The sequence below is a fragment of the Drosophila guanche genome, unplaced genomic scaffold, assembly GCF_900245975.1.
Source record: "Drosophila guanche unplaced genomic scaffold, DGUA_6, whole genome shotgun sequence".
NCBI lineage: Eukaryota > Metazoa > Arthropoda > Insecta > Diptera > Drosophilidae > Drosophila > Drosophila guanche.
Genome location: NW_022995765.1, coordinates 151,904 through 165,300, shown reverse-complemented (window position 1 = coordinate 165,300; position 13,397 = coordinate 151,904). Strand labels below are relative to the sequence as shown.

Here is a 13,397-nt window from a genome sequence, read left to right as displayed (position 1 = left end):
ACTCCCGGCCAGGTCTGTTTTAGTTGCGAACTTGGCTTCGCATTTCAAATCCGTATTGACAAATATCGAAGCGTGCGAAACAAATTGAAATGAAAAGTTAGCATGTTTCGGGCAGGCACTAGCTGATGCGTGTCGGGCAGGGCTTGCGAGGTTTAAAATGTTGGCGCTAAGAACTTACCTTGTAAACATGCCGGCTGACTGTTGTTGTTGTTGCTGTTGCTGTGCAGTCTGCTGGTGTTGCTGCTGCATATGTTGCTGCTGTTGCTGTGACAATGTTGATATTGTGTCGTGTGGCTGGAAATTATGATGCGTAAGAATTTCATGCGTATGCAAGTGTTGATGTTGCTGTTGTAGTTGCTGTTGCTGTTGCTGTTGTAACTGCAACACATGATGATGCATATGCTGTGGTTGTAGCTGCTGTTGTTGCTGCAGGGCGGGCGCCTTGGCAGCCGTCACCTTGTCTAGGCCTAGTTTATTATCCGCATACATATCGTGGTGCCGTCGTCGCACTTTCGCAAATATTTAAACCGAAAATTCTAAAATACAAAAAATGACAGAGCAAATTGTTTAACTTAGTCACAGATTGTTACGGTTATTAATAAACAATAATAACAAATATCAATCAATATGTATGTATGTATATCTCAATAAAAATCTCCAGACAAGATTTTTGTTCGCATGATTTGCTAATGAAATGAAAAAACAATTGTTGCTGAGGTTGGTCTTTTCTACCTTTTTAAGCCTAGAGCACACAGCTACACCTCAGAAAATAGTTAAAATATTGTTTGAATTGTTTTGAAGGCGAGCCTCAATCCAAAAGAACTGATTTGCATTGTTATCGACTCTTTATTTGAACAACTCCCCAGACTCTCCTCTTCCCTCTTCTACAATGAGTTGCGCTTTTTGTTTGAGCATTTGATTGCATAAGACATTATTTCTTTGGGAAAGTTTTGAAAAAATGATTTATTACATTTGATTTGACTGCGGCCACTGCTGGACTTGGTTTTAATGAAATGTCTTACAACACAAATACTAAACATATTCGAAACTCGTTAAGTCCTTAATAATGATCAATCAAATTGGCATTATGACTGGAGGCTACAGAGAGACAAGGAAAGATATGGGGAATAGAGGTTCTTGTATTTTTGGAAATCTTCAGGTTCATTTAACAATTGTCTTCTAATCTTTCTATCTTAAGAAATTACCTTAGTTATTGTACAGTTTCACACACTCTTAAAATTTATTTTATTGTTTTTTGATGATGCATTTTAATAAAATTTCAAATCTAGTTGTGTTTTAATCCAGAATTGTTATAAAATTTGGAGGTTCTTTTACATGATTTTTTGACATACTGGTTTTAATGGAAATTGAATTTATTGTAAAACATCTTACTAACATGAAATAAGCATGAAATGAAAGTTGTAATAATTGTTTTGATTCATTTTTATATAACACCACTCGACATTATCGATTTTTTTTTTCTCATGGAACCTAACCGACTTTATGAAAGATTTGGGGCAATACAGTTTTTTATTGAACTATGGTGTTTTTCTATGGCAGAACATTTTCTTTTACAAATAAATTGCTATTTTACATTAATGCTTTTTTTGGAGGTATCTCTTCTTTTTTTCTCATAACTTAAGCATCTTAGATATGGATGTAAAGAAAATTGCCGTTCTGAAAAGAAAATTGATGCAGCTACCCAATAAATTAGTTTGCAATGCAAAAATTATGCTTTTTATGCGGTATTTTTATCAAAATTTGTACATTAAAAATTCAGGAAAACTCGAAAGAAAAACGAGAAGGGACGTGTGAGACGCTTCTTACGCATCACAACTTTTATACCCGGTACTCACTAGAACATCTGTACCCTAACGGTTTTTTTTTTTCAAATTTAAAATTTAAAATTTTACATTTTTTCTTCATCTTTTATCAACATTTACATCTACATCACTTCTCACTCCAACACGCTCATTTAGATCGCCCCCTCCCCTAACGACACAGTCTGCGGACGTACTGCAGAGGCAGAGGCCGCTCACAACACGAAGCAGAGTGTGGATGAGAGAATGTGCGAACGGGAAATGGTTTAGCAACTGAAAATTACCCCAATTCGGTGATCTGGTAGATATAGTCCTTCCCTACGGAATGGCGTTTTCTTTTATCTTCAAAATTGTAGCTTTGGGGAGGTTTTCGCCCCATTGCGGGGGCGGTGCTCATTTTTAAATACACTTGTAACAGTGTAATAACAACATAGTTCAGGATTTATTCGAATTGTAGTATTCTTTTCAGTATTTTTAGAATACAGATCTGAGAATCGCTCTGGCAGTTGGGCACGCAACCCACCAATAGGCCTTTTTTTTGTTTTTTTTTTCATTTTTATAGGGTAGGTTGACTATAGCTTTTATAGTCTCTGAGATCCAGGCGCTTGCAAGGGCGGAAAGACGGACGGACGGATGGGCGGATGTCCGGACGGACGGAAAGATAGACATGGCTCAATCGACTCGGCTATTGGTGCTGATAAAGAATATATATACTTTATGGGGTTTCTGTGCGTTACATACAACCATTATTCCCCACAAAGACAATATACCTATTTACTCTTCGAGTAACGGTTATAATGGTGGCATGGGTTCTCTTACTTTAAAATATCGATGCATTTCTTCGTTTATTGCTGATTTAAATCTATGGAGAAACGGCTGATCTAAAATTGGTCAACCTACCCTATAAAAATGACAAAAAACAAATAAAAATCCTTTTGGTGGGTTGCGTGCCCAATTGCCAGAGCATTTCTGGCATCAGTATTCTAAAAATACTGAAAAGAATACTACTAATACTACTATTCGAATAAATCTTGAACTATTTTGGTATTTAACGGAACATAAAGGTTGTGGAGGGTTGGTCACCCAATTTTTCCATTTTTCCTTTTCCAGTTCACTAACTAATCATTACATCGGGCGCCTCCTGCATGCACTACCGACTATCACTTTCTTTCCAAATTCAAAACAAATACAGCATTTTTCCTGGCCACTTGGGCTGGCGCCCAGAAATATCTTAAAATATCTTCTTACGGATTCTACAGTGCAACAATTGAAATTAGTTTTGTTAAATGAATTTCAAATTTTCTACTTGAGTATTTACTACCGTCTACTGGGGACAGCATCTTGGCTTGGCCTCTCTTGAGGTTGCTTTTTGTTGCAACTCATTGTCAAGTGAACTTATCATGGCGAGGGGAAGGGGGCAGAGACAAGGCAACAAACCAAATTTCTTTAAGTTGGCGTTTGGAGTGTCATCGAGTTGGGGCTTGAATTTGTTGAATAGGGACCACCAAGTAATTTAATGAAATGAAGAACTCTGCTGATATATCTCTGTGGCTGTGTCTGAGTTTGAATATGCAGTTTTTGGGGGTACCTCCGTTTGAGTTGGTTGCTGGTTGCTTCTTGAGTATTTTGTTGACTTTGATTTCCGTAAAATGTTAATAATGAAATTGGTAAATTAAGTGCGTCTGGGAGTAGACCTCAATCTCTGCTTACTTCTTTACTTGAAAGATTCAATTTGCGATATCCATTTGGTGATAGAGCTCCTGGAATCTGGCATATTAAATTCTTATTTCATGATTTACTTCACAATGTTTGGCACTTGTATAAATTTGTATTTGTTTGGTATTTGATTCTTAATTTTAACTATTTACTATGTAGATTAGATCCGAAAAAAGGGGTTGTTGCTTTTGCACAATACTCGGTATTTTGCTTTTATTCTCAAGACACTTTTATTCATGAAAAGAATCATTGCATATTCAGAACATTGATTAGATCAATATTTTTGGGATTTTCTTTCAGAACTTTGTAGCGAAATTAGCAAATAAAATTGGCCAAATGACGCACAACATCGTCACTCATTAGGTATTTACTATTCCATCCCGAAGTGGCTATAGATCGAAAGTTCGCGGCCCGACAACACCGATTTCTACTTCTGTTTGACTTCCACTTCTCCCGCGTTCCGTTCCACAAAAAAGGACCCGCCGACGGCTTTATGACTTCGACAATTGGTTTCTGCCGTACTACTGGATTATGTTAAATCCGTTTCAAATTGTCGAAATAAAAACACTCTAGAACCCGGTACTCACTCGCTCTCGAACTTTGTGTGCTGTGTGGCCACAACCGTGTTGAATGCCCGCGTGCACCTTTCTGTGCGGATCAGCGGAGCGACACAGAAGCAACAAACTTGATTTCGGAACAGGTAAGGCAGCTTTCGTTCAGTTTGCAGCACACGGCCAAGACCACAAGCCGGTCTTTTAGCCAATACGGTGGAGGATCGTGCACTTAGAGAAAAGAAGTGGAAGGAGTAGTAATACAAATAGAAAGAAATTGGTAAACCTTACACATGGAAGGATTTTTATTTGGCATGCTGGGAGATTAAAAGTTGCTCATTGAGTGGAATCTATAATTTTAATAAAATCGTTCCAGCTATGTGTTTTCCTATTATGCCATCCAGTTCTGTAAATATTGATTCATATAATTTATAAATAAAACGTTATTTAGGTGATGTACAAAAATATTCGATATTCGCATTTACTTAATCATTATTTTGAATTAATTGTTTAAAATTAATATTTCAAACTTTCTCCACTTTTTTTTGCAGTGTACCAACTGAGCAATCTCACTACTCACAGACATACCATCACATGTACATATAATACACAGCAACTGCCGCACACATACAGCTTCAGCGACCAATACCAAACGTAAAGCGATCATTTTGTAGCCGCCTCTTTCTGCATACAAACGAGAGCTATTAACACTCACAAAAGCAGAAACAGGCACACAAATCTAAACAGCAGGTAAAAACACATACACAGAGCTAGTTGCCCACTTAAAACCACACAAATACGACATCTAGCCGGCTCGCAAGCTGTAAATCAATGCATATTAGCCATAAATCAATAAAGAAGTAATAAGGCAATCCAAACATTGTTCACTTAAGCGAACACATTCCGATATTATCTGTGAATATTTTATATAATTCCTACCATCCTTAGTCCGCGCTTGATCAATCATTGCGATGTTTTGGCAACTCTGTTAATTTATTTGCTCCGCGCTTAATCGGGTGTCGTGTCTGTGTGGGTTTTAGCTGCTCGTTGATTGGTTGCTGTTGGCCACGTTTAAAAACCTATTTAAAATATTTTTCTCCTCTGTCTTGTTGCTTTATTTTGCCTTTCGTTGTTTTGTGGTCAACACAAAAAAGGTGGGCTAAGCAGCCCGCCTTGGCCAATGAAAAACAGATTTCTGTGACTTTTGTTGTGGTTTTTGGGTTGAATATAAACAAAATGAATTAGCTAATTGCCAGTGGATTGTGGTTTCAGTGTGCAAAGAAGAATGAATGCAGACTGGAAGTATGGAAAATTTGCATCACGAGTGGAATATATGTATATACATATGTATTTATGTATGTACGTATTTATGTACTCGTAATTTTATGTACTCGAGCTACTCAAACTCTACAAAAAACCCTTTTGTGTTAAAAATAAATTAGAGTCTATAACACTACATGATAATCCGACACGATTTTCCCTCAAAGAACCAAGCCAACTCTTTTTGAAAGAGAAATGTTCTGATGATGTTTCAAATCATTTGAATAATTAGTAGGCCCTTTCTTTTAAGAATAATATTTAATTTATTAAAGAATGGAAAGTGTGAAGTAAATTTTAAAAATACATAAATAATAATTGTTTCACGATTTGAATTTACTTATTTATTTATGTTTTGTATTTTATTTGCATTTATTTGGGAATTATATAAGAAATGTATTGCACTGTGCTAAATATTGCAATAAATCACGACTTTCTCAGCCAGTAGCCGACAGACCGGAGCGCACATCAAATTGCTGTCATTGACTGCAGGACAGGACTCGTGTCTTTATTTTGTATTTTGTGGCTTAGAATTTCAGCTATTGTACATGGCAACAAATTAGCATTAAACATAAACCAATCGTGCTTTAGCTGTAAGGAATATTTAATTAGCTACAAAAAAACGAGGAGGGTCGTGAGACGCTTCGTACGCGTCACAACTTTTATACCCGGACTCAGTTAGTATACCACACGCAGTAACCTTATGATTTTTTAGAATTTTATATTTTTCATTTTTTTCTGTCTTTCTTCTGTGAGTTACAATCATCCACTTTCGACCACAAATACAATATATCCTATTTATAACCCTTCGAGTACCGGGGATAAAAAGGGGTTCAGTTCTTGTTCCAACAAGCGATTAATTGATTGATTTGAAGAGAGGTGTAAGACAGCAATTGACCAGGAATTTAATACTTGATAGATCAGAACGTATGGGTAAATGACTAGTCATATAAAATGACTAAATCATATCAATTAACCATGAATTGAATACAAATGCAGTAATTATTTGGCAGCGTAGGAGAATCAGGATCAGAGACAGTATTGGTTGATGAAAAAAAATATCTCCCCAAAAAATTTTTAATTATTTTACTGGGTGGAAAAAAAACCCAAAAAAATAATTTAATGGGTAGAAAATATACCCACAACGAAATATTTTTATGGACATACAATTAAAGCTTGAACCAATTTTTAAACAGCAATTATATGATGAGTCATTTACCCATACGTTCTGGTCTTTCAAGTCGTAGTTAAGGCTCCGACTATGTTCGGTTCGTTCTTTGAACTCTTTGTGAGGCGAGGAAACTAGTCAACCGCTGCCAGCACTCGGGTGACTCAAACACGTGGAGACTATCAGTAGACAACATGAATATTAACTAGCCAAATGGGGGAAACGTACTCGAGAGGGAATGTTCTGGTGTGGGGACAACTGTGTTTCGGGTTCAAAGAAGCGGAAGTAAGGCAGTCAACACGTCAGGCACGCGCTTCAGTCTTTGATTTAACCGTTTTTTGGGAGGGTAAAAATAGTCGAACCGTGGACATACTTACTCGAATGTAGTGGGTATCCCCCCTTGCTCCACTTTGCTTAAATTCCTTTCGCGTCTTGGCATTCCGTTTTTCCTCTTTCCGTATTGTTTGTGTAGCCCAAAGCAATCCCACGCCTATAAAATTCAAAGGGAGTTACCCAAGCCAAATCCACAGAGGAGAGCACAGCCCAGCACGAGTCAGTTGTCGTATTTCATTAGAGCCAAGTCATGTTAACGCAGCGGTGAGGCAACTGCCCAGGATCGGAGTCCAATCCAATCCCAGCCAATTGCCAATAGAATTGTAAACACGTAGGTTCAATGCGCCCACAAAAACAAAATTAAATTAAAACGAGAAGGGACGTGTGAGACGCTTCTTACGCGTCACAACTTTTATACCCGGCACTCAGTACTACAGATGCACCTTAGCGGTGTTTTGTCAAATTTTAAATATTTTCTTCATCTGTCATCTACATCTACAACACTTCTCACACCAACACGCTCCGTTAGCTCACCGCCCTTCCCTAGACCCACACACTGCAGACTCGAGGCAGAGGCAGAGGCAGCGACCGCACACAAAAAAAAAAACAAATATAGGCTGCGGGACGGGGTGGGTTAAAAGTCGGAAGAGTCATCGGCAGGGGGCAGCAAGGGCAGGGGCCGAGTGAAGCAGAAGCAGAGTGTGAATGAGAGAATGTGAAAAGAACAACAAAAGCTGCGGGACAGGGTGGGTTTGGCCACTGCAAATTAATTTCTTCATTCTGGCTATAATAATGATCCAATCCAATGATCCAATCGAATCCCAATTTGGTGATCTAATAGATATGGCCATTCCCTACGGAATGGCGTTTTCAGTTTTTTTTTTTCTTCAAAATTGTAGATTTGGGAGGTTTTCGCCTTTTGCGGGGGCGGAAGGGGCGTGGCTCATTTACTTAATGAAATACACTAAAATAAATACACTTGTAACAGTGTGAGCATACAGAAGTCTGGATGCAAAATTTGGTGGCTCTAGCTTTTATGGTCTCTGAGATCCAGGCGCTCAACAAGACGGACGGACAGACGGGCGGACAGACAGACATGGCTCAATCGACTCGGCTATTGATGCTGATCAAGAATATATATACTTTATGGGGTCGGAAACGTTTCCTTCTGGGTGTTACATACATTCACTTCGTGCACAAATACAATACACCCTATTAACTCTTCGAGTACCGGGTATAAAAAACAACAAAGCGTAGTCAAAATACTTGAAATACATGAAATTGCTCGTTGCTCGATGCGTTTGCTGGTCATGAAAAATGCAGCCGCTATAACATTTTTTCCGCCAGACGACGACGATGACTGCAACCGAGACTGTGACTATGTCTATGACTATGAGAGCAGGATCAACCTGCTCGAGGCTGGGTAAGCGCACAAAAAATATTTCACTTTTGATGGTCCTGCAGTGCGGTTAGGGTATATTACATATTGGGTTGGAGTGTGTTTGTGTAGAGACAAAGGGTGAAAACTCTTAAGTTTAAGTTAATAAAGGTAAACAACTAACTCTTGGACTGATTTTCGTATAACGTTTATATTGAATGTTAATGATGGAGGAACCAAGAAAACCGTCACTACAATTTTTTTTATTTTATTCTTCTAGGAATTTTCTGTAATAAACAAAGGGTTTATATAAAATTAAAATATTTATGGGTACTGAACTCTTTATTTGTAAATTATATAAGCCCACTTATCATATTTTAAGTTCTTTATACTTATATTCATCTATCATCAATCTTCATTCCTCAAAGAAATCCCATAAAATCCAAAGTATAGGGCATTCCCACTTCTCCCTGAACTCCCAGCCATCTCTTTCCTCTTATTAAGTTACTGTTCCACGCACACCCAAACGAGCGACGGAGTAAAAGATACCCAAGCAGACGCCCCGGGGTCGGCTAGGCTGCAAAACTTTACGAAATCCAAGACAATGCTCAAAAGCCAAAAGAACCAACGCTGACGACCAGCCGTCTAGGTGGTGCTGTCTGGCTGGGGTCTCTCTCTTATGGTGGTGTTCGAGCCGTAGCCGTACTGAAATCCCACTCTGAAATCAATCGATTCGACATTATTATTAATTTTTCCTAACTTCTGCAGCGGCCAGCACGCTAGCGGCCCTCTACGTGCAATATGGCGCCCTAAAACTACTAACTCCATGACCATGTGAAACTAATCTATTTGTGAGCGGCAGAAAAAAAGGGCCGCCTAGGCAGACGACTTTGGATGCTGATCAACCACTGGCTCATCCGCATCTTCAGAGTCAGCCTTCGCCTCATCCACATCCTCCCCCTCATCCGCGAGCCGCGGAACAGATTTGCTTGTAGTTCGCTAAGCGGAGTCGAAGCGTGTTATCTGCTATCGCTGCGCTTTGATCTTTTACCGCTTCTGCTTTGCATAATAAATTCGCTATCGATGAAAACTAACTTGCAACCCGATGCGGGCTCTGGCTTGTCCGGCAGGGATTTCCCCCCAATTTGTTGCCTTTTGGCCATCGGCTGTTTAATTCGATTGCCAGCGCGATTTCGGTTTGCCTTAACCATTTTATTACAATAGCTCAATTTTTTACTATGCTTAATGAGTTCTGCTTTGATTAGTTTTTCCTCCCCTCGGTCTATCCTTGACCATCTTTGACCGGAGGCCAAATGGTTGGGTGTCTCAGTGTCCACAGTCCCAATTCGTAGTCAGAATATTGGCTTTTGTGGCGAGAGTTTGAGAGGAAAGCAACACAAGCTATTCGCAGATTTCCTGCTGTTAGCATTACTTATTGAAATGTTTTAATATAGCAATTGAGTTTTATGTAGCCAAGTTGGTTTCTGGCCCTTTTTATAGACTAATTAGAATTCAGAGGGAATGGGTGGAGTAAATCATCTACTCAGAATTAAATGAGAATAAAAAGCATTACGTAGCAATTTTATTATGAAAATGTTATTAAAATAGACGGAAAATAATAGTAAATACTTTTTGAATAAATAAAACAAGCATATTATCTGATTTTCTTTTTATTTAACCGGCTAACCCTTTTCTCGTTAATTATACTTACTAGTTTTTCTAGACATAAGGGAATGCTTAAAAATCCAGATATGATGTTGTTAGATTAATAAATTAATAACTTTTATTTCAGTGTTTAAATAGATTTGTGTGTACGTTTTATCGTTACCCATTTGAAAGTAACCGCCTGGAACTGCTTGTTCACCAAATAAGCGTAACAGAGCTTTATGTTAAAAGCTCGTTATATAAAGCTTGCTTGAACACTATACTGCTTGCATATGGACTGCTTTCATGTGGACTGCTTGTTCCCGCGTCAATTGAAGTTTCAAATGTAAACATCAGCGCAGAGAGATACGATGCAATACAATACAATCTAGCATGTCTCCTTTCTTTCGTATTATATACAAAATGTTGTTGTTTGTAGTAGGGCGCCTTCCTTTCGCTGCAGATAAGTCCTCGGTCCCGAAATGAGTCGACACAATATACGTATGATATATACAGATGATTTATTAAGCACTCAAAAGGCGCGGGTGTAGAATTGTATATCATTATGTATGTATGTATGTATGTATGTATGTATGTATGTATGTATGTATGTATGTATGTTTGAAGAGTGTAAAGTGGTAAGTATGTAGAAATGTGTATGTTGACTCGTGTGTATAGGAATGTACGGGGGTGGGTAGTACTGAGCTTGAGAAAGAAAGAAAGAAAGTGGGAAAGAAGTTGGGAAAGAAAGTGAGCGAACGCGAGCAACAGTCCGCTGCTAACTCGCTGCTGCTACTTTCAACAATTGTGATTGAATGTTAACATTTGTCAGGAACTTTATGTTCTTATAACTAGTTCGAAATCAGTTTCTAGGATGACATCGCGGGAAATGAGATTTCGGACGAGTGCGCCAGAACTGGATCGCAGCTGACGGGCCCATCCAGATCAAGATCAGACAGGCGGTGGTGCTTAACCACCTACTGGCAGACATGCCGCTATGGAAATTGGCTCTTTTATTGAGGCCTCGGGCTGGTTTTTGATAACCCCTCATTGCACGGAATAACATCCCATGACAAGTGTGGGCATCACAATGGGTAGATCTGTCTCCGAGGGACCTAGTCTTGACCGAGCAGCCCTATAAACCTTACATATGAACCATATTTTCAGATGTCTTTGATAGCTTGAGGGGGCGACTTTAAGTCGATCAGTGTACTTCAGCACGATCTCGCTTTTGTTACTGCTAAGATTGTGTAATCATAGCAAGCTCTGACGTTTTTTTAAGGATATAAGCTTCATCGAGTTATGCCTTTTTCAGAGATAACTGTTCATTTTTCACATAATATGTACTTAGTATGTACTAGTACTTAGAGACCATAAAAGCTGGAGCAACTAAGTTTTGCATCCAGACTTCTATATGCTCACACTATTGCAAGTGCATTTAAAAATGTCGTATATATTATTTAATTTTTTTTTTGTCACCCGTTTTTTAACTTTATTTAAATCTGCCTTTTGCAGACAATTATTAAATTTTCCTCTTTGGGTACTTGGCAATCTTATTTCAGTTATCGGTTGTTGAGTCCGAAAATCCTAAGCAGACTATGGGACATGCTGTTTTGTAATTATCATTACTAGCATTTTGAACCACTGACGTTTGTTCGGTTCGGCTCAGCACCATGACTTGTGCCGACCATATATATATAAGGTCATTGAAATGGGATTAGATTGAATCGTTATTATATTAAGAATGAAGAAATTAATTTGCAGTGGCTAAACCCACCCCGTCCCGCAGCTTTTATTTCTTTTTTGCACATTTTCTCATTCACAATCTGCCGTGCCTCTGCCTCTGGCGTGCCTCTGTGGTGTTCGGGTCTAGGGGAGAGGGCGTGAGAAGTGTTGTAGATGTAGATGACAGATGAAGAAAAAATTTAAAATTTGATAAAACCGTCTCACACGTCCCTTTCCATTTGAACTTAACACTTGAACACTTGAACACTTGAACTTAACTTAACTTAAATTTTATAGACAATTACATTGGTGGTGGGTGGCCTTAGGGGAGGGATTTGGGTGTGCATCATAACTTGTAAGGCTCTGGCACAAAAGGGCGGCCGAGCCCAGCTGGTTAATGGCAATTAAACGACATGGAGATTGGGGGGCGTGGGTTTTATAGGCGCACATGCAAATATAATGATGCCTAGCACCACCACCCACCCAACCCCAGCGCCTTTATTTAACGCGCTTACACGTGTCGGCAATTTAAATAGAAAAGTGTGTGTGCCCCATCATTGTCACCCGGCTGCCCCCCGTGCCTTTGCAGACACCCACGAGTCCATTAAAATCACACATAAAGAAAGAATCAATAAATGGAATGGAAGAGCTAGAGACAGAGGGGAGCAAGAGATGGGACGACAACTGAAGACTCATGCTGTTATGCTAATTCCTCTTTTGTTGCTTTCTGCTCCCCTTTTGCTGCCATCTTCGTCGCTTTTGCCCAGACGGACAGTCTACGTCACTCTCAGATCCAGACGAATACAACGAGACATCACATCCACCCGCCTCCCGTTTACCGTTAGTTTCTCAAGCACGCCTGCACGCCGATTAGCCCCAAGAAAAGCCAGGGGCCATTGAATTGCCTTTTCATTACATAAACAGCGAGATATTTGGGGTTCCAAACAATGTATGTATATGTTTGGACATCCAACCAACAACACAAACACAACCCATTCAAGCACATACACACAAATCCGTAAGGGTGGCTCAGACGGGTTAGCCAGAGGAAGCGAAAGCAATGGCCCGTAACAAAATTTCCGACACGTGCGACAAAATTGCCTGATCATGGGTGGGGGGATGAGGTGTTGGGCCTCAGGGTCTGCTGAGATGGAAAACAGCCAGAAGGCAGGTCCCCAAAACAGAACCCGAAAACCCAAATAAACATCTCGCTAGAGTATTTTTTGCCAATGCACTATGGGTAAAAAGCCTGAATTTTTGGCATTTATGTAATTTTTTTGGGTAAAATATTTGAATGCGACTTAAGTTTTCTGATTCTTAAATATCCAGATAGAACAAAACTGGTTGTAGAAGATTTGTACCTAGTACCATATGTTTTTTGCTTTAAAAGTCGGCTGATTTTGATATGCTTTGACTTGTGAAAAAGTGCGGGAAAATTGAGCATCTTGCCGCTGTAATTGTAGCTCGATTACAAAGTGTATATGCGAGTAAAAATATACAAATAACCGAGGTATGTAAATTAATTGTTAATACATGTTTTTTTATAGTCGTGTGTAGCTATTTAATGTTTTGTTCGTGTGTCTTTTTAGCTTATTTTTAGGTACTAACAATTGCACGTGTTTTCTGTGGAATATTACTTTTGCACTGCACACCACTGCACAGAGGTTCAAGTTACATGTTATTAACCAAATATTATAGAATCACGTGGTGTTAATGCTTTTTGCATGTTTTTGTCCCTTATCGAA

General features: G+C 39.0%; 1 protein-coding gene across 1 annotated transcript in view; it reads right to left on the bottom strand.

The window, feature by feature from the left end:
* LOC117591107 overlaps positions 1–4,196 on the bottom strand; it is a 32,295-nt gene extending 28,099 nt beyond the window's left edge. Inside the window, exons 1-2 of the mRNA XM_034284209.1 lie at positions 3,531–4,196; positions 179–536 (exon numbers count right to left, since the gene is read on the bottom strand). Coding sequence (XP_034140100.1) covers positions 179–489 — 311 coding nt within the window. The 5' untranslated portion in view covers positions 490–536; positions 3,531–4,196. The remainder of the gene's footprint in view (positions 1–178; positions 537–3,530) is intronic.
* Between the last annotated feature and the right edge of the window lie 9,201 nt (positions 4,197–13,397).